This window comes from Delphinapterus leucas, chromosome 3 (assembly GCF_059928025.1).
Source record: "Delphinapterus leucas isolate spDelLeu-1000000601 "Yukka" chromosome 3, BTC_Dleu_Yukka2, whole genome shotgun sequence".
Classification (NCBI taxonomy): domain Eukaryota; kingdom Metazoa; phylum Chordata; class Mammalia; order Artiodactyla; family Monodontidae; genus Delphinapterus; species Delphinapterus leucas.
In genome coordinates this window covers 30030964-30053616 of record NC_143131.1, presented here as the reverse complement: position 1 = coordinate 30053616, position 22653 = coordinate 30030964, and the positions used below count along the sequence as shown (strand labels likewise).

The following is a 22653-nucleotide window of genomic DNA, read 5'->3' as shown; positions in this document are numbered from 1 at the left end:
AGCTACAGAGCCCGAATGGACCTCAAACTTGAGTTTGCACCAGAATTGCCTGGGGTCGGGGGCTTGGCTGGTCTCCACTCCCAGAATTTCTAGTAAGGTAGCCCCAAAATTTGCATCCCTAACAAGTTCCCCAGGAATGCCGATGCTGACGTCTAGGCATTGCACTTAAAGACTGACTGAACTATAAGAAAGAAAAATGCACTTAAATGAGGTAAAGAAAAGAACCACCACAAATTTTCTTAAGAACCTTGTCCTGTAGGGCAATTTACTAGGCTCGGGATCATACCAGCAGAGGGCCTAGAAGACAACTGCTGGAATCTGAGATGTGCTGGATGCCACAAGTTGTAGCCTCCTACTTTCAGAGCAGAAGATACCAAAATGCAGACCGAGGCCCCAGAGCTGCTTTATCCAGAAGCTACTGAGGCTTAAACCTCAGGGACCCCTCACTTGTATGGGTCCCTCGCAAGGCCTGGCAATATGCTCCCAGAGCATGTACGTATATTTTTGTTTGTTGTCTTTGTCAAATTTGTAAAGTAAAATCTTTGGGTATTTTTTAAAAGGAAGACTCCCATATATTTCTGCATAAACCTCAGGCTCCACAAAACTTGGATCTGTCCTTGGAGGCCTCTTACCCTGTTCATATCTTCCAGATTTTTTTCTAGGAATAGAAAAACATTAAAAATTTTTAAACATCACAAATATGTTTAAGAACTTGCTTTTCTCTCTCAATAATAATATACAAAACAGCTTTCATTAATAGATTCCTGCAACATGTTTAATGGCTTTGTAATATGTACCCAAAAATACACTCAATCTTTTTTTTTTTTACTATAATGCTTAAGTGTTTTCTAGTTTAAGAGTATCACCATGGTGAATATCCTTAAGGCTAAACATTTTTGCCCATCCTTATTTCCTAAGTATTACTCTAAGTGTTGGTATGTACCATATGCATTTGCTTTTCGTTTGTTATAATTATAATGTAATATAATTTTGTAACTTGAATCTCTCTCCACTTAATTTATTAAATGTACTTTCCCAGTTGCTACGTAATTTTTTAAGCTTAGTATTTTTAAGAATTCTAGAACATTCCTCTCTGTGGGTGTAACATAATTTATTTGCCTACTCCTCCAAAATATGGGTTACTCTCCATTTTTTATTAATGTAAATAATACGACAAAAAAAAATTCCACGTTTTAGATTCTTTTCTTCACATAGCTTCCCTTAAGTGGGCCAAAAATTATAACAGTGGCTAACCCAATAGATTATTCATAAAACAGCTTTATGGTAGAGAAATGCAATGTGTGAACAGGGCTCACAATGGGCTTGAAAATATCAAAGCCTCGAAGATAAGTAGCTTTCACCACCATTATACCTGGAGCCATGAACTGAGAACTGTGTCTGTCTTGAGGGCTTACTTGACTATTCTAGAGAATTCCTCCCCAGCGAGGAGCAAGTTGTCCAGACTCTTTCTGACAAACTTTGGCTAAATGACTCAGAAATGTATACAAAAATTGAACAATAATGCTACTATGGGTTTCCTTTAAATGAGGTTGGCACAGCTGCCCCATCATAACCTGTTTTGTTTCTGGTATCGAGTGGCCGTGTTCTTAATCAGTAATAGTCAGGCTCTCTCATGACCAAAGAGACAAAGTCAGTAAGCTGGGTCTAAATTTAGATAATTTTTGCCCATAGGACACAAGCTAATTAGCCTACCCCAGGTCCAAGTTCATGACTGGTCTTGTTGATGTGGTTCTCTAACCACTTCAGCTAATGAGCTACAGACACCAAATAATTTCACAGCCTGGATACAAAACCAAGGTAGGTTGTACATTACAAGCCAGGCCCTCTGATGACGCTTGTTAAAGTCACATAACACAACCAGAGGTGGCCAAGAGGACATTCAGACCACTCTAAAGGAAACCCACCCAGGAAACCCCTCGGCCCTTTTGTTTCCACCCATGACATGGGGAGAGCAGTAAATATTGAGCAAAGAAGGGCCGGAGGAATGAGGGGGTGACACTGAACTGCCAGTGTTTCCCTGCCGCTCTCAGCATTCATTCATTCATCACACTCCCTGGAGCAGGAAGCTGGGCTGGATGCTGCAGACAGAGCAAGGAAAACCATCTCATCCTGCCTGCCTTGACCCAGCTGCCTCTTGTCACCCAAACGCATCAGTTCACTGCAGGGTAAGGGTAAAGGTGGCTTTCCAAATGCACTGGAAAAGGCAGGAGTCTACAGTACCAGAGTCCCTTGACTGCAAGACTTACTTGCCGAACACTCACCAAACAACCCATCTTCCAGCTATTCACAGGGCACGGCTGATGCCCTAAGACCTGTCCCAGTGCCACATCCACCACTCAGGGGACAACTATGTCCCAAACAGTCACAAACACAGCCAGGCCAGTCTAAGTGCTGCCCTTTGTTATTTTAAAAACAGAAAGCTGTACAAACATTACTTAAGTCTCAGGTCCCAATGCGCATTTTAGGTCCTCCTTTCCACTGCCCGATCCTTCCAGAAAACAGGTCTAACTGCTTTGCTTTCCATATTCTCCACCAACCTCTTATCTCTGGCACCAAAGTCAAACCGGATCAGTGTGAATCTGGCTAGTGGGCTTCACCAAAACATGTTCTGGTCATAGTTTATCCATAATTATCATCAGTCAGTTGCCACTGGACAATGGAAAGAAGAATTTGAAATTCCAGGCCTCTGCTTGGCTGGCTGGAATCATATTTTGCATCTCTGACAGCAAACACCCGTGCACAGCAGCCATCATAGACTGGGGGAGGCGTGGCTTCAGGGGCCAGAGTCCCCAGGCACAAGTCCAGGTTCCTGCTTTGCCTCTGTGATTTGGACAAGTGTTATGTTGAATTGTGTCCTCCCATAATTCATACGTTCAAGTCCTAACCCCCAGTACCTTATTTAGAAATAGGGTGGTGGCAGAGGTGATTAGCTAAGATCAAGTCATTCTGAAGAAAGGTGGGCCCCTAGTCCAGTAATACTGCTGCCCGTATAAAAAGGGGAGATTTGAACAGAGACCCACACACAGAGAACGCATGTGAAGGTGAAGGCAGAAATCTGGGAGATGCATGTATAAACCAAGAAAACGCCAAAGACTGCCAGCAAACCACCAGAAGCGAGGAGGCGGGGCAGGGAACAGATTCTCCCTCCCAGCCCTCCAACTTGCTGACACGTTGATCTCGGACTCCCATACTCCAGAATACGAAAGGATACATTTCTGTTGTTTAAACCACTCCACTTAGACCACTTTGTTAGCAAACTAACACAGCAAGTTAACTATGTCACAGTTTTCTCATCTGTAAGATGGGGATAAGAAGGGTACTCCTCTAACAGAGAGAATAAACAGATTACAATTTGGTGTTTACAATAATGCCTGGCAGAGAAGTGCATTTGAAGGTTAATATTCTAATCAAGAAGATTCTCACTCCTTTTTTTAACCTCTTGAAGTTTCCTAATGTCTCTTCCCACCAAGTTGCTTAGTAAAAGGCGAGTGTGATAACAGCCCACGCCAGATTTCTCGGGAGATGCGGGAGCTCTCTCGCTTGGCTGGGTGCCCAGGCCAGGGTGTGGCCTTTGTGGAGCAACAGGAATCTCGGTTTCCTCCCTGCTCTTCATCCCACACCCACTCAAGGCACCTCATTCTTTCCCACCCCACGGCGGCCACCACCTGAGCCTCGGCCCTAGTCCTGGCCCTTTCCTCCAGTTAGTCTCTCAAAACCCCCGAATCATCCTAGTGCCCCAAGCGCGATCATCTTCAAACCTCAATTCTTCTGTTTTACCCACATCACCCACCCCCAGCTTCCGATGCTGTGCAGAAGTCCATCCCTCCCACCTAACTTGATAACTCTGTGCATCTCCCTCTTCTGTTGGTCTCTCCTCACCCCCACCTGACTCTGGACGTTCCCTCACCAGTACTGGTTTCCTCTGTTAATCCTAACCTACAAGTCAAGAAGGCCCAGCCTGAAATTCACCTTTTCAGTGAAGCCCTCCCTAAACTCCTATAGTATTTATCGCCTGGATGCCTGATTTTGTTTTGAATGACACAAGCCTTGTGCTGCTGTACCTGTTTCATGCATGTCAAGCACAGTATCTCAACTAGACAATAAACGTAGAGTCCATTCATTCATCACACACTACTAAAGACCTACTAATGTGAGGCACCAGGCAAGGCATCGGGGTAATGGGTATCATTAGTTACCATTTATCAAGAATGTACTGTGTGCCAGATTTTATCCTAATCCTCACGATGATGCTGGAAGGTGCTGGCATCACCCTGGTTTACAGATGAGAAAGCCAAAGATGAGAGATTATGTAACTTGTCCAGTATTGCATAGATAGTAATAGATAAAACTGGGACAAGACAGAGAAACAGGGCTGAGAAATAGTATAATGGGTCAGCTGTAACCAGACCCCAAAGAATGTGGATTAAGGCATTGCCCATTTGGAAGGATGTCAATAATTATCACATACAGGCATACGTCAGAGATATTATGGGTTCAGTTCCAGACCTGCAAATAAAGCAAATATTGCAATAAAGCGAAGCCAAGAACTTTCTGCTTTCCCAGTACATATAAAAGTCATGTTTACACTATACTGTAGTCTATTAAGTATATGATAGCGTTATGTCTAAAAACACAATGAAACAAATATAACAATAATGAAAAAGTTTGAGATATTGCTGAGAAATGCCAAAATGTGACAGAGACACAGAGTGAGCAAATGCTGTTGGAAAAATGGTGCCAATAGACTTGCTCGACGCAGCGTTACCACAGACCTTCAATCTTTAAAAAATGCAATAACTGCAAAGCACAATAAAACAAGGTATGCCTGTATATGATATATATATGACAATGCCATATATACATACATGTATGTGTGCGTGTGTGTGTGTGTGTGCGTGTATATATATATATATATATATATATATATATATATATATATGAAATAACCATTGGCATCCTTCCAAAGGGGCAATGACTTAATTCATTCTTTGGAGTCTATATCCGTATCCGAAGACACAGCTGTACACTACTCATTAATGACTTAGATTAAATAGGCGTGCCCCTACTAAGGCTGTGGGTGACGCGGTATGATTATGATGAGCCAGAATTTAATGCAAGAATCAGGGCAACAGATTTATTGAACAAATTTAACGAAGAAAATAAAATTTAACTGGGATAAACATAGTGTCCTGCATTTGGGTTCAAATATCCAACAGTGCAAGCACACAAAGAGAATGACAGGGCTTTGCAAGCAACAGTGGAAGAAAAGAATCAACAGTTAACTGAGTATGGGGGCTTCCCTGGTGGTGCAGTGGTTAAGAATCCGCCTGCCAATGCAGGGGATATGGGTTCAAGCCCTGGTCCGGGAAGATCCCACATGTCCCAGAGCAACTAAGCACGTGAGCCACAACTACTGAGCCTACGCTCTAGAGCCCGCGAGGCACAACTACCGAGCCCGCGTGCTACAACTACTGAAGCCCGCGTGCCTAGAGCCTGTGCTCCGCAACAAGAGAAGCCACCACAATGAGAAGCCCCCGCACCGCAACGAAGAGTAGCCCCCGCCTGCAGCAACTAGAGAAAGCCCGCGTGCAGCAATGAAGACCCAACGCAGCCAAAAATAAACAAAATAAATTAAAAAACACACAACAGTGCACTGAGTATGATTGAAGAGGGGAATGTGGGTTAAAAAAATTAATATTATGTCAGGCTATAGTAATAAAGCTACATCTGGGAAATGGAAATGCCACTATTTCAAGTTCTTTTGCAACAAATCTAATGTTTTGCTCAGAATTCTAAGTCCCAATTTGAAAGTAAGTCAAACTGGTATATATGTTCAAATGAAATTGATATAATTAAGAATCCTCATATTTCACAGTCTCATAGATTGCATGCTGACCGAATGAATGTATGCACTTTAGCGTAACCTAAAACTAAGTTTATAATGTATAATTGTAGGCTGACATCACTCCCAAACTTTTCTGTGAAGGTGTGGGATCAGGTCGCCACAGTTCCCATCTATGTAAGCAATCCCAAAATGATGACCGTAAATGGTATACTTAACACAGGCCCTGTTAATCCCACTTCTTATCAAACCCAACATATTCCTGGACTAAAAGGAGAAGCTTGATTGATAACCTAATCTCACCAGCTGGCAACACTCAGGAGCAGTTTCCATTTCAAACATGGAAAAGGCGTTTAACTTCACGTGAACAGCACGTCCACCAACAGAACAATGGGAAATTGGGCAAATGGCAACCAGTGTTCACTTCTGGGGTAAAAGTAATCAAAACATAGAACATCTGGGCTTCCCTGGTGGCGCAGTGGTTGAGAGTCCGCCTGCCGATGCAGGGGACACGGGTTCGTGCCCCGGTCCGGGAAGATCCCACATGTCGCGGAGCGGCTGGGCCCGTGAGCCATGGCCGCTGAGCCTGCGCGTCAAAAAACCATAGAACATCTGGCACACCTTTATCACCTAACTCTTTCAGCTGAGACTCACTGTGGAAATTGCCTGTGGCCATGTGTATTTGTTTCCCAGGGCTGCCACCCTAAAGTACCACTAACTGGCTTAAAACAACAGAAATGTATTGTCTCACAGTTCTGGCAGCTAGATGCTCAAGATCAACGTGTTAGCAGGGTTGGTTCCTTCGAGGGCTGTGAGGGTGAATCTGCCCCACACCTCTCTCCTCTCTTCTGGTGGTTTGAGGACAATCCTTGGTGTTTCCTTGGCCTATAGGTGCATCACCCGGGTCTCTGCCTTCATCTTCCCGTGGTGTTCTTCTCCCTGTGTCTCTTCATATGGTCTTTCCTCTGCGCAGGTCTGCGTCCAAGTTTCCACTTTTCATAAGGACACCAGTCATATTGGATTAGGGCTCACCCTAATGACCTCATTCTAACTTGATTACCTCTACAAAGACTCAACTTCCAAATAAGGTCACATGCTGAGGTCGTAGGGGCTAGGACTTCAATATATCTTTTGCGGAATGGGTAGCAACTCAACCCGTAACACTGAGTTAATCTTCTCCAGGACCCATTCCTCCTGCCCCTTGAGGTTTAGCTGATTTCGTGGCTGCCATCTAGAGAGTGTCTTCCCGCTTCCTTTACAGCTAGGCAGGGGCATGTGACTAAGCTCCAGTCAGTTCCACACAAGGGAACAATGATTTGTGCACTTTCAGGGTTACATCCTTTAAAAAAGGAAGATGCTTGGGGTTCATCCTCCCTCTTTCTGGTTCCGTAAGACTTGAAAGCAGAATTACAATGCAAGACCTAAGTCATTTAAAAGTTTCTAGTTGCCACATTAAATAAGAAGGAACGGGTGGAGTGAATTTTAAATTTATTTAGTCCATCATGTCCAGAATATTAGCACTTCAATGTGTAATTATAAAAAATTATTGATAAGGTATTTTACATTCTTTATTTGGTACTAAGTGTTTGAAACGCGTGTGTATTTCACACTTAGGGAACATCTCAGTTTGGACTAGCCACATTTCAAATGCACAAGAGCCACGCGTGGCAACTGGCTACTGCAATGCGGTGCAGCTCTGGAGGGCAGCAGAAGGACACTGTAAAAGAACCTGGGCCCCTGGATGAGCCCATGCAGCAGACCTGTCCTGCTGGCTCTGGAGTGCTTGAAACCTTTACTTAAGGAAACAGTTCTATCTTATTCAATTCCAGGGTATTTTGTTACCACAGCTCACCCCATATCATAATAAATACGTTCTCTGGGGTCTCACTGAAGGATCCTGCAGCTTCTCAGTTATGAAACATCCCTTCAAAGAATGGACACTGGCTCCCATGGGGGAAAAAAAAAACCCTCCAAAACTGTAGCCCAAGTTCGAAAGATTACCAAGGAAACATTCTCAGCATTGAGAGATACATTTCAAAATAAACCCATCCCAGGAGAACATGTCGTTCCTCAGGCTTTTTGTTCTTTTTCCCACATTATAAATCTCTACACTTCCTGGTCAGTCAGCCCACTGGACAGCCCAGGAGGAAGGACGGAGGGAGAGACCGTATCATTCAGCCTCCTGAGAAAACCAAAAATGAGATCCTTCAGGCAGTGCTTTTCAAAAAGTGAAAATATTTTCACGTGATAACATCTAATAATTAGATAACCAAGTCAATCAGAACACACTGACTTTCCTTGTTTAAAAGGAGGTGGGGACTCAAAAGGAAAGTCAAGACTTGTCACTAATGTCATCGTTTTTTTTTAATATTTACTTTTATTTTTTTATTTATGTTTTTGGCTGCATCGGGTCTTAGTTGTGGCATGTGGGATCTTAGTTCCCTGACCAGGGATGGAACCCGAGTCCCTTGCGCTGGAAGGCGGATTTTTAACCACTGGACCACTGGGGAAGTCCCAGTAATGTCATCTTTATAGATACTGGGCCTTCGACTCATGCTAACACCTGCTGCCATAGAAATGAAAATAACCACCTCTTACAGCAAAGATCTGTGGATAGAAACACAACTGAAAATCTCCACGGAATGAATTCAGAAGCAATTCCTATTTCACTCCAAAGGAAAAGCTACATACAAGAATTTATCAAGCAAAAAACATCGAGGTCAGCAATAGTTCGAAATGATTACATAATTAATTCAGAATAAAGAGATAATAGGTAATAACCTAGATGATTCACTGCTTATGTAGACGATCAGATTTCTCCAAGTTTAGGGGCCAGGTTCTGAGTTTCATATTGGTCTCCAGCTGCAGCTGGAATGGTATCAGGTTTAACCAAGAATTCCTGCAATTATGGTCTGGGGTAACTATTTGGGTTGGCCAAAAAGTTTGTTCGGGTTTTTTCCATAACATCTCACGGAAAAGCCCAAATGAACTTTTTGGCCAACACAATAGAATGAGGCTGTGGTCCAGTTAGCCAGCAATAGGGCTCCATACAGAATTAGAATTAGTTTTCTTAACTGCAGCAGAAGAGCAGAAAGTAGCAGCATCTGTCCTCTCTTGCTTTAAAAGTTCAGTCTGAAGTGCATTTGCCTCTCAGGAAGCAACCCAAGGATTTGCCACTGTGGAGAGCACTGGTAATAATAAGGTCATTCTACAGGTCTTTATTGCTTAGGGCAACAGAGCAGAATTCACTTCCTGCAGTTTGCAGCTTTTGAACTTAGGAAAGGGAATGCCCTGTGCCAACAAGTGTGTACAGCTCTTGCCAGTACAAGCTCTGGCACCACGATAAACCGGGGTTCAGATCTCTCTGCCATTTATCGAATGTGCGACTTTGTCCAAGTTACTTAACTTCCCTCAACCTTAATTTCTCCCTCTGTAAATTGCTATTACAGTAATGGTCTTTACTGGATACAGTTTTGTAAGCATTACACGCAAAGGGTTTGCTACAGTGCCTGGCACACCGTAAGCATTCAATCAATGAGAGCTCTTCTCCTAATTTCTGTTGCAGTAGGTCAGTGATCAATACGTGTTTACTCTTTTTTTTTTTTTTTTTTTTTTTGGCAGTACGCGGGCCTCTCACTGTTGTGGCCTCTCCCGCTGCGGAGCACAGGCCCCAGACGCGCAGGCTCAGCGGCCATGGCTCACGGACCCAGCCACTCCGTGGCATGTGGGATATTCCCAGACCGGGGCACGAACCCGTGTCCCCTGCATCGCCAGGTGGACTCTCAACCACTGCGCCACCAGGGAAGCCCAATACGTGTTTACTCTTGTGATTAATCTTATGTGTTTACCTTTGTGATTAATATTATGTATTATTATACCCACTGACACCCACTAAAAAAATGAGATTCTCTAGCCTCACTCTATTAGACACTGAAAATAGTCCAAAGATGAAGAAACTGTGCAGCTAAGATTTATGAGCACGCATGCTCAGTGGGGGAGTGCCAGGGCTCCTGAGAAACTGCTCTAGATAGAAAAGGATGGAGGTATGTTTTGGGTTGAACTGTGTGCCCCATCCTGACACACACCCTGCAAAATTGATAAGTTGTAGTCTTGAGTACCTCAGGATATGGCCTGATCTGGAGATGAGGTCTTTACAATCAAATCAAAATGACATCATCAGGGTGGGCCCTAATCCAATATGACTGGTGTCCTTATAAAAAAAGGAAAATTTGAAGAGAGATAGACACACACACAGAGATCACCATGTGAAGATGCAGGCAGAGATCAGGGTGATGCATCTCCAAGCCAATGACTGCAAACCACCAGACAAAGCTGGGAGAGGCATGGATCCCATTCACCGTCACAGCCCTCACGAGGAAGCAGCCCTGCCAACACCTTGATCTCAAACTTCTAGTCCCCAGAACCATGAGACAATACACTATGGCTGTTTAAGCCACTCAATGTGTGTTTACGGCAGCCCTAGGAAACTTATACAAGGTGAAATCGGGCAGCAAGCAGATTCCCCACTTAAGACGGGCTGACAAGACCTGGAGAAACTATGTAGCCTGACACGAACCTGACCAAATTCTCTGCAGAAGTTTCCGAGAGCCTCAGACCTCCATCCCAAAAGGTCACCTCCGATGTATTTTTAAATTATGTCGATGAAAACAAAGAGGCTTAGCTTTACAATAGGTTTGGCCAAGGCTCCTCCGTCAAGAGGCTCGGATTTTAAATACTCTCATTATTTTTTGCATGTATGGCAGGGGAGGGAGTCTTGGGCATCTGTAAAAACTTATCATAGGGCTTCCCTGGTGGTGCAGTGGTTGAGAGTCCGCCTGCCGATACAGGGGAAACGGGTTCGTGCCCCGGTTCGGGAGGATCCCACATGCCGCGGAGCGGCTGGGCCCGTGAGCCATGGCCGCTGAGCCTGCGCGTACGGAGCCTGTGCTCCACAACGGGAGAGGCCACACCAGTGAGAGGCCCGCGTACTGCAAAAAAAAAAAAAAAAAAAAAAAAAACTTATCATAAATGACGAAAAACTCCTTGAAAAAATACCTTGGCAGAGGTGTCGATTATTGACCTTCATGAGAGCTATTCTCTCAACAGGCAACAAATTCAAACTCCTGTCCGAGCAGGATGTGTCTGGTTCCTCAAGGTTCACGGGGTATGTGCATTCTTTGGCTGAAAGCTGCAGTCCTTAGTAGCTGCTACAGAAAGAAATACCATCAATTTAACCTCTCGTGGAGCCAGCCATTTTCAACTGGCTGCCTTTATTTTTTGTTTGTTTCCCTAAATGGAACGTCCACTGCTTCCCTGTTATAATGGAAAACAGAACTGGGAACAAATCTTTCATAAAATTGAACACACACCCACAGAGTAAACTCTGAAGGCCTCGATCATGTTTGAGAGGCAGTTCTCAAGATTTGTTACAAAGATCTTTCAGCCCCTTTTCCCATCCCTCAGCCTCCACCCATTTCACTCAAGGCACTAAAAATTGGCATTTACAAAGAAATTCCAGAAGCCTGAGCATTTTATTAGCAAAGGGAAATCCCAGCCTTCCTGGCCTCATTTCTCATGATGACAGCTCATTTTTCCATGCGGAACCACGTACTAGTTGCTGCAAATATTTGAAGAGGTAAAGAAGCTACTTTCAAACTAGTCATAAAAGAAATAAATAATGAGGATTTAGTACTCTGTGCTTACTTTACAAGCGTAAAAAGTCAAGTACATCCATTTTTAAAACTAGAATGAAAAATTTATAGTGTTCTTGCTAAAAGACTCAGAGCCATGCCATGGGCACTTTCCTGGGCTCCTGAAGCTTCACCGTTCTGCATAGCAAGGGCAATTTTTGGAAACTGAGTCTACCCACTGTGCTTTACGGCCGGCTCCCCTGCATTACCCTTTCCTCTGCTCCTCTCCTAACCATCGTTCCAAATCCTATGCATCCCTGAGGCCTGGAAGAAGCTTCACCTCCATAAAGCTCCCCCCAATTTTCCCATTTCCAGTGATTTACCCTTCTCTGAAAATCTATAGCATTTATCATCCAGGTCTCACAATTCAACAAGTGGTTATATTATCCTGGAGATCCTTTTAATATCTATATTATACATGATCTGTATTTTGCCTTAGTTATTTCCTGGGTGTAGCTTTTCTCCTCCCACCTCGGCTTATGAGCTTCTTCAAGACAAGAACCATCCCTCACATTTCTCCCATATCCTTTCCAGTATCTAACCCAAGTTCAAGGATGCCCAAAATCAAGTTAGCAATGGGAACTGGAAAATGTCATCCACGTTAGGATTTCTTTGGCCTCTGTGGATTATCTGCAGGCTCACAATCATGTTTAGAGATGAAAGCAAGGAGACAAGGACAGGATCTAACCACAGCCCAGGGAATCGGGCCCATTCCCCTAGGTCACACACATAAACCCACCCTTGACTTAGCAGCTGTCTGAGTCAAGGGTTCCAGAAAGGACACTCGGAGGAAATCTCTACCCGCATGATGGGCTTGGTGCAGCACAATGACCTTCAGGCCATCCACGGGGGGCTCCTTTGGGCCACACTTGTCCTTCCTCACTCCTGGGATTTGCTCTCAATGGCCACAAACTCATCTGGCTGCAGACCTCCCAGACACAGGCTGGCTGAAACATGATCACGCCCGCGGGTCACCTGCCTTCCCTTTATGAGAGCACGAACATGATCTGCTGTCCCTCTTCTTCCTACCCCCCAGAAACACAAAGGGCCCTTTCTTTCCCATTCTCCTTTCAGCCTCACACAAACACAAGCAGGAATATTTGATGGCCGAGGGTTTAAGGTTGTTCTTTGAGAGAGACCACTCACTTCAGGTAAAGGAGATTATAGTTTGGCTCATTGAACTGAATATAAACAGTTTAAGACTTGTTTTTCTTGTAATAAGTGGTACATGTGGGCGCATACACGTACACCAAAAAAGGCAAACCCCAAGGCACCCGGTGAAAAGCAAAACTCCCTCCCGCACCCACTCCTAGCTCTGAATCCCTCCTCAGAGGCAGCAAGTGTTAGCAGATTATTCCGCCCTCCAGACCACATACACCTTTCAGCCTACTTTTTTCATCGTGGATTTCTTTCTTGAAAACCCTAATTATACTCTGGACTCATGGTTTACTTTTAATCAGCAATTAAATTAGCAATTTTAAAATAATTTTCAATTTTTAAAATATTCAAGGTCAGTAAACTATTTCCTACAGGAAGTAAAGTTGGCACCAACAAAAATATGACTTTGCAGTCTGCCCTGTTTGACTATTTTAAATTTTAGACACAAATAAGAATTCCCAATGGTCACGCAGAATAACAGAATTGAGAGAACTCTAGTTGTTTCTTTCGTGTCACAAGCACTCGGGTATCGGTCTCATCTCAAATCTACTGCTTAAACGGAGAAATACGTGTTGTAAGAGAGAGGAGGCCCTCACTGCCCAGGCTTGAGCTCTGAAGACCCCTCACGATACCCAAGCAGGAGGCAGGAACCCTCCCGAGGAAAGCTTGTAGTGAGTCTGAACCTGTCTGCCAACCACAGCGCTGAAGTCCTCTGAACTACATCGTGGGTTCCTGATTAAGAAAGAGGAAGAAAGATTTACCAAGCATCTCCTGAGTGCCAGGCCTAAGATGTGTGCCTTACAGACATCAGCATATTTTAACCTTCACAACAACTTCGTGAGGCTAATACTATTTTCTCCGCTTTTCAGGTGAGAAACCTGGGGGTTCAGGGAAGGGTAGAGACTTGCCCAAGGCAAGTCTCGGTCCAAAGTCACTTTTCCAAGCTACTGCCTGGACTGCTCTGTTTCATAAAATCAAACCTCCATCCAAATTTCCTCTTTCAGGAAACCTGGGCTCTGGAATCAGGCTACTTTGGCACAGAAACTGGCTATACAACTTTGAGCTAGAAGAACCCAGGCCCAGGCAAGGGACTGGAGCTCCCTGGGTCTCAGTTTCTTCATCTGGAAAATGAGCCTGACAATAATACCTACCACATCAGGTCTGTGGCAAGATTAAATGAAGTTCACGTAATGAGCCTGGCATAGTGCCTGACATATAGTAAATACTTCGCAACGGTTAGCTCTTCAAGCTGGGGTTTGGAACGGTTTTCTTTTTTGCTTTTATTCCCTCCATCTCACAGTACAGTGATGGCGCTCTGGGAAGCAATCTGGGATGAAACTGGGGAGCCATCTGAAATTGTCTGGCCCCATAATACCAATTTCTTTTGCTCTCCTCCCCCAAGCGTGCTCCTCTAACGTTTTTCCCCTTTGTCCTAACTGCCAAAACCACAGCCTTTCTGCGGCCAAATCCCAGACGCTTTTAATAGTGTTATTACTGTGACTTTTTTCCCTAAATCATGGAAATATTTCAGTTTTTATTTAAAAAAACTAGATTCCAGCAACACCCTCTCTAAGGCCACCAGTTTTTAATTTTTAAACCAAAAGTGTACGCTATCATTTCCCCCTGCCCCTGTTCATATATCATGGAATTCTAGACTGATTCAATTTTGCTAAAACAATCTCAACTTGTGCAAATGGAAGCTGCCCAAATTCCCTTGGAATGGAAAAGGTATTTGTTAACCTGGTCACGCAATTTACAAACCCGCATCTGCTCGACTGGGCAACATTTTCCATTTAATTGCCTTTCCCTTCTTAACTGAAAGTCCAATGAGGTCTGCAGGTTGTAGCGTCATTGGGCCAGCAAATGAGGAGGTTGGAGGGGTTTCTCTGGGGATTGGCAGGGACAAGGGGTTAAGGAAGTCAGATGACCAAGGCTCTCACTCCGGCCAAAGGCTAGGTGGACGACTTCAGCCAAGTCTCTTCACATTCTCTGAGCTGTAGTTAACTTACCTGAAGAATGAGAAGGTGAGGCCCACTTTTTCCCGAAAACCCTTTCTAGCTCTAACTTCCTTTCAGCACGACAAGATTCTGCAATCATCCCACAAGCATCTCATCTGGTCTGGGCCTTATCAGGGCAGTAAGTTACATGTCATGATGCAGCCTCAGGAGATAAGCTTCAGCAAAAAGGAGGTGTGTGTGGGTGTGCGTGTGCGTGTGCGTGTGTGTGTGTGTGTGATGTTAGCCATAAAAGACACGGCCTCCACTTATTGCAAAAATGCGGCTGTACCAAGCTGTCATATAATTCATGGCACAGAAATAAAATCCAGGTTCACCTTTAACTACCTAATGCAAAACGACAGCCAAGCAAACCCAGTAGGAGGGTGACACATCTGAGCTTCCATCTCACACCCTTCCATGAATTTCTCCCATTCAACCATTTCTGCTCCAAGCATCTGGAGTGCAGCTAGTACAAGACTGGAACCTCGGCAGCGTTTATAAGGTGACCTTTTGTTACAATAGCATCACGTATAATCCCGCTGCTATGTTGTCTTTCTCCATTTTCTCCTCTGGGAGGCTTTGTCTCGTAATTCCGACATCACAACTGGTTCCTCCAATCCAGTCTTTTATGATGAATAACAAATGAGGGAGAACCCCAGGAATGCTGGGAGAATAAAGGTGCAGACAGCAATAGATATTGCTGTTTCACCACAAGAGCCTAACAGAATTTAAAAGTTTTCTAAATGCCAAGACGAACCTTGCTAACACGTAATTCCTAACCACTTTCATGAGACTAGCTTCCTCTAAGAATGACATTCTGAATCAGATCTGGGGGGACTTTAACGATGCTGAGGCATTTGACTGATTCTTTTTGTTAAGGTGTTTAATTTCAGCCGGTATAAGGACTGGTAGGCTGTTTTAAGGACTTTAGCTTTTATTCCAAGTGAGATGCAGAGCCGGTAGGTGGAGGGGGGAGGGTTTGAGCAGTAGTCTCATTAGAATTTTAAAAGGAATACTCTGGCACTCTATCGAGAATCAAGGGGAGGAAAAAAAGATGTTTAATTTGACTGTTCCTTTCTCTCCAAGGCACAGATGCCAGGAGTAAAAAAAAAAAAAAAAAAAAAAGTCATTTTCGGAAACTATACACACATAGAGCAAGGAACCTAGAACACGCTGTTCACAAAAGCCACCCTGAGCTGGGCCCCAGAGTGCTTCTGGCTTCTGTAGTTGATTAACCCAGCACCTTATCAAGGTATGAGGGAGGGTGTTGCTGCAGCCCCAGGAACGCAGGGGGAACAGCCAGACTACTTACGTCACTCTTCCTGAACTTGGCTTTCAAGCTCTTCATGTTTAGTCCATTCAGCCTTCCAGAGCTCTAGAGGAGACTTTCAGCACCTAACCAGAGGAAGAAAAGAAGAAATTAAGTATCTAGGTTCCCAAACAAACACTATAGATACTCCCTCCTGAATGGATTAGGACTTCGGGCCATGGGTAGGCGACTGGGGTTGAGTCAGGAAGGTGGTCAGGGTGAAGGGCTGGGAAGTGGTAAAGAACATACGTTATTCCCGTTCGTGATACTACCTGGAACCTTCTGACATTTTCAAGTTAACGGAAACTTGAAATTTTATCCCAACTTCCCATTCAAAGTAGAAAAAGCTTAAGTAACTGCTGACCTGTCACTGCACAAAATACAGTATCCGTGTGCCTAACTCACTCCTCTCCACACCCTTCACATTATAGTTATACCCTCAACCTCCTCTGGAAGGGCCACCGTAGTGAAGCATGATAAGGAAAACAGCTCATATTCCAGATGCCATTCATTCCCTATTTATTTTTCTCAGTGTGGCTTCTTTCCTTCCCCCTCCTAGATGCACAGGGCAATGAGTGAAAAATGCAAGAATCAACAAAACCTCCCTCACTGAATATGTCATTCCTCAGGAAGCCACTCAAAACAGTGAAAGACTCCCCCCAGGTCATCGTGGGACCCAGTGATTCAGAGCCAGAGCTGGAAAAGTTTTAAGAAACCACCTCATTTAGGAGGGGTCTGTGGTCCCTTCAGAAAGTGAAGGTAATTTTTGGAATGACAGTATATATGTACTTTTTTTAAGAGAAGAAAGTTGCTATATTCATCAGATTCTGCAAGGGGGTTGCCACCATCCAAAAGGTAAGACTATTGATCTAGTCTAAGCCCCTCATTTTCCAGAGGCCGAGACAGAGCCTCCTGAGAGAAGTGAAGAAACCTGTGTGCATTCCCAAAACCTCTGTATGGTAAAAGTCAAAACCAGACCCCAAAGTCAGACTGATGGTTGAATGCCTTTTCCGCTGCCCTACGGCTTTAAAACTAAAACCCAACAGTAAACTCCTGTGCTAAAATATGGTACGAACTTGATCTTTTCCATCTTTAAACGTGGAAAATGTACAGTGTGGAACCCTCCCGTTCAGGTCAAAAAGGCCCGAAAAATCTTTGTGCAAGTTCCCATCACCTAGTAAGTGCTCCGGAAATGTAACTTCAAGCCTCAGTTGACAAAGTGAGAACAGGGGACATCAACAGTCCTGTCCATTTGAGGACTAAGGAAGGGTGGTCGGATGTTGACCACAGTTGACTATCATTTTTCAAAAGCCTTTCAAGGTCGTCATGTTTCTCCACCATCCTTATCATTCTGGACTAAACCGATTTGAGGAAATAGAGCAGGGGAAATGCAAGCAACTGAAAGGTTGGACTCATCCCTCCTCAGGTCTTCATCGCCACCTCCAGAAGTGGTCCAGCAGCTCCCTGGCTTCTAATTTGTTTACTTTCATTACTGCGGCTGCCCTTAAGCAGGGCCCTTGGGCAAATGGTACCAAAACCCGGTCATCATAAAGCACCTCAATGACATTAATCTGGAGGCCACACCATTAGGCAGCCTCCCTGTGGTCCCTTTCAATCTTCCCAGCCTCAGCAGGGATGACAGAATGTGTGTTGCCTTGGAAACCACACACACTGTAATTACACCTTGTTAACTGCCACGTATTTAACCACAGAGAAGGCTGGGCTGGGACCTGGACAGCAAAGTACAAACTCCCAGACAGTGTTTCTGGAAGTTGGCCCCCTCCTTAATCTGAATCAGAAGGACCTGGGGACAGTTTGCTAAATGCAAAAGTCAATGGAAATTGAATCTCAGGACCAGGGCCCAGGAACCTCCTTGGTTGAATATTTACTTGGCATACAAGTTTGAGAACCTAGAAATAAGGTACATGAAACAGGAACTATCCTTATCAAAGTGGAGCTGGTTTATAAAACAGCCCTTCTTCATGTCAAAGCAAACCACCTTTGATGAATCCAAGTAGAAATAATGACAATCAGATGTTCCCAACCTGTCACTGGCTCATGGTTCTCCATCAAATGTAGCTAGAAAACGGAAATCGCCCTTTCAGTTCAATTCCTTCCACCCTCTGGGAGAAGTGCTAATAACCAAGAAAAGAGGCCAAATCCATGCAGCAGGAAAAGAAGCAAAGAGAAACCCAGGCTTAGATAATCCACAAACTGTGTAGCCCACCAAGGTGGAACCACCCAAAGCATTCCTTCAGGCAAGAACGCAATGTCTTAGGCAACGAAGTTGGGTCGCATTTTTGTTTGAGGTCACGTTGGGGTGGGGGTGGGGGGGTGTTCGTGGGTGTGGTGCCAGTTTTTTTGGGTGTTTGTCTTTGTGTCCGCTGCCCCCCAACCCACCCCCAGCGTGGCAGTGAGAAGTATGCAAATGAGCAATTAAGAGGATTAAGTAAATAAAGCAAGTAATTCCAAAAATTCCCAGGGGGAGGTATTAGCTGTGAAGTGAATGTTTTCCTGGAATCAAGGCTCTGGGTGTGTGAGAGCTGGGTCCAAGAGTATAACTCCAGGATGACAGAGATAGGGGTCAAGGGTAAAGAAGTTCTGGAAACCCACAGAATAGTAACTTCAGAAACAAGAACTGTAGCTGGGGGTAATTCAAGTTAGTAACAGATCACAGCTTTCCCAGTATTGGTAAAAGAACCTAACCCCTGGAAGCCAGGACTAGGGAGAAGTCACCTGCCCCTGAAATGATGCTGGGCTCCCTCTGCCTCAATACCTCTTCCTCTTCCCCAAGAGGACCCAGGAGTCAATGAGTGACTTGCCTTCCTTGGGGCAGCTGGAATCTTACAGCTCTAATTCCCAAATTCAAACTTCCAAAAGCCAGACTGGATAAAGTGACATCTATCAATTTAGCCAGGCTACACTAATAGCAGTCCTTGGAAAAGTCACTTAATCAAGACGCTTAGATCAAAAGAGCTGCGGTGAAGACAAATGAATTGCACGGGAGTCTCATTTGAATGGTTCAAAAAGAGGATGAAATGTTTCACGTATATGGGAAAGGGTGTTTGAATCACATTCTCCCCTTTCAAGCATGTCTACCCACGGAGCAGAAATGTTAGTCAGTTTGCTCCCTGCGCAAACCCAGAATAAGTCACTGAAACACAGCTTCGTCACCCGTCATCATGTGATGTCACTCCATCGCGGAGGATGGATTAGGGCAGAGATGCACAAACGTGCTGCCTTCTCATCTGAAATACTAGATCCAACAAACAGGGTTTGTTAATCCATTTTCCCTTTAAAAATAATGTAACTCTCAATCAAAGCTTAACATGAGCTACTTTATCTGATATAATTCTAGCCTGAATCAAAAAAGCTTGATATTAGCCTATAGGGCTACAGTATGAACTAATAAGTTAGACTTCTTTGAGTACTAAAAACGACTTATAATAGGGCTTCCCTGGTGGCGCAGTGGTTGAGAGTCCGCCTGCCGATGCAGGAGACGCGGGTTCGTGCCCCGATCCGGGCAGATCCCACATGCCGCGGAGCGGCTAGGCCCGTGAGCCACGGCCGCTAAGCCTGCGCGTCCGGAGCATGACTTATAATTGATACAGAGTTTCATTTTGGGGTGATAAAAATGTTCTACATTTACTGCCATGATAGCTGTACAACCTGTGAACGTACCAAAAGCCATTCAACTGTATAATTCAAATGGGCAAACTGAGGAGAATGCGACTGAACAAAGCTGTCGTTTTTTTAAAAGTTTAATAATCTCCATTACCTCTCCGATCCTTAGGGTTAAAAAAATTCCAGGTTAGAAACGTCTGGACTGACTGAAAATGATCTTCGAAGGAACAAAGGCTAACAAGCAGTGCCCTTAGTGCTAACATGTGGTTGCTCCTAGATTCTCTTTTTTTTTTTTTTTTTTTTTTGCGGTACGCGGGCCTCTCACTGCTGTAGCCTCTCCCGTTGCGGAGCACAGGCTCCGGACGCGCAGGCTAAGCGGCCATGGCTCACGGGCCCAGCCGCTCCGCGGCATGTGGGATCATGAACCCGCGTCCCCTGCATCGGCAGTCGGACTCCCAACCACTGCGCCACCAGGGAAGCCCTAGATTCTCTTTATTTAGCCATTTCTCTACCATAAGCCACCCCCAGCTGAAACGGTTAGAAAAAAACGCTCCTGTCCTCTATCTTCCAACCACTCCTTCTCCCACCCCGACATATGACGCAAAGATTATTTCATAAGACAACGCTGGCAATTATGTCAGTGCATAAGGGCCCCCTTGGAGCCCCAGCCAGGTATTTGGATTCTGTAATCAGAGGTGAGGCTCAGAAATCTGTAATTTTTCTTTTTTTTAAACTTGCCGGGTGATTTGGATGCTCAATTAGATAGGGAACCACTGTTCTAGACTCAGTGGTACCATACCTATAATTGACACCTTCATTAAAGATAATCTAGAGACATTGTATGAGTAGATATAATAGACCCACGTTTTCGAGCATTGACTGAACCTTTCAAAATATTGTGTGGGGTGAGAGGGGAGCCCTCTACACTAAAATCTAGGAGAGAAACTAGGAGGTTACCCATGGCCACTAAGAAACGATATGAACTCGCAAAGGCAGATGGCAGTGGTACCCACATGTACATTTTCCTGAATCACAGGAATGTACTAGCATCCAAGATGCCATACCCCAGGATTCAAGGGCAGTGGTTTAAAACAATTCCCTGTGAATCACCACAGCATTAGAGGTAAAAAGAACATCAGACTTAAAATCCAAAGCACTGAAGAGGATACTGAACCAATGCAAGAAACTAAAATTAAAATACTTCTCTCCTTGCCAGCATCTACTACCTATTCTCCCTCAAGTACCTGTTTTCTCAATCATCTCTCTCCCACAAACATGGAATTTGAACCAAAAGCTATAAATGCTCAATGCTCTCAATCTGGCAAGACAAACACTATAAAAAGTAACTCCCCAAGGAGCAGCTTGGATGGCATGACAGGCTCTCTCATCAGGGACATCTTTATCTGGAGAGACCTTTCACAGCATCAGAGAAGTCTTCACCATAGGGGTAGGGTCTAAGTGGCTATAAAGGAAACTCAGGATTTGGGCAAGCTGATGAGAAAAGGGTACCTTGTCAGGCCCTTCCCACAAGATCGGGTACACCCATCTGAGGTTTCCCAGGCAAGGGTCAGATACCTGTCCAAGCTCTGCCCTCAGTCCTAGAAGCTTCTCTCAGAAGGCTGTGTAGGTATGGTGGGAATCATTGCAAAATTCTCTCCAAAGATCCTCCCCCAATCTCCACACACCCTGACCCTTTTAGACCTTGGATGTGAGCGAGGGGTTCAAGGGCCCCAATACCAATTTTTGACAAATCTGAAAATGTACATCTCAGGCTGTTTACATTGGAATGGAGGATTTTCAGGGTAGAGTTTTCATTTTGCTTATTACTCGGGTGCTAGCCATTGGCATAAAATCGGTAAGTGTTTCCTAAAGGAATGTGTAGGACAAAGATACGGGTCAGGTGCCTGGGTAGCCTTTAGACTTTACCTTTGACCTCAGCAAGGCTCTCTTTGGTCCCAAATGGACTGGGTTAACTGTACTGGGGTTTGAGTAAACTCTGTGATCAGTTTTCACATCTACATGTGAAAACATTAAGAAGTTAAAAACAAACAAACAAACCAAAACCACCACCTCATTTGGCCTACGAATCTTACCAGGCTGGCCCTCCTTTCCCCTCCTGCCTGCCTCTCCTCTCTCCTGGCTGTGCTTCTCCTGCAGCATCTCCCTAACCACATGCTGAGCTCAGCCAAGGGAGCTGACCATTTCAGTAATGGAATGTAAGAGTCAACAGAGAGCAAGGACCATCCACTAGAATCCTGGGGGCAAGCGCTTAGGACAGAGATTTTATCAGCCTGATACAAAGCAGGCCAAGGACTCCCCCAAATCTACATGCCTGGTCTATTATTATTGCATGAGATTCTACCACTTCCAGTCAGGGAGCTTCTCAACAAGGAAAAAGTCCATCCTGGCCACGCCCAAGTCTTCACCACTAACCTCAGCAGGACTCTCTGCGAGGTCCATCCTCAGCAGAAGTTCACTGAGGCTGAGAGAAAGGATGAGTGACCAAGCACCGAGTGTCAAATTGCAAGCACAAAGATAGAACAGACATATCATTCCAAAGTAAGCGGCCAGTCCAGCACGCATATTTTCAAAGGATTTAGCTGAAAACTGGTTAACAGGACTCTCAAACCTTCACTCACGTCCGGGGTTTAAAAGGATCAGAGCACGTGGAGAATGGGGGCGGATCTTCCTTCAGAGAGAACTATGCAATGATTCCCATCACGCCTACTCAACCTCATGAGAAAGGCCTACAGGACCCCTTGGAGAGACTGGACAGGGGTCTGATCCTTGCCTAGAAAACCTAAAAGGTGGGAGAGAAACTGGCCTAAGCTGTGAGGATGGGAAAAAAAAGGAGCGGTGGCTGCTGGGCTGTGATCAGTCTGAACGCTGGAGTTTATCTGAGCACAGATGTACGCCTCCTGTAGACCAGATGTAGACAATTCATGAGAGACGGTAGTAAGCTGTCGTGGATCCTGTCTAACACAGTGGATTAGAGGGTGAAGAGAGCAGGAG

The 22653-nt window shown here is 44.7% G+C and overlaps 1 protein-coding gene across 4 annotated transcripts in view; it reads right to left on the bottom strand.

Annotated features, from left to right (window-relative positions):
* The window catches only part of RAI14 (retinoic acid induced 14), a 150472-nt gene that overhangs the window by 102100 nt on the left and 25719 nt on the right, over positions 1–22653 (bottom strand). For all 4 annotated transcript variants that reach the window (XM_089908750.1, XM_089908749.1, XM_022599626.3 and 1 more), the window contains one exon: positions 16021–16103. In XM_089908750.1, coding sequence (XP_089764876.1) covers positions 16021–16056 — 36 coding nt within the window. In that variant the 5' untranslated portion in view covers positions 16057–16103. Of the gene's footprint in view, positions 1–16020; positions 16104–22653 lie in introns of those variants that run through there.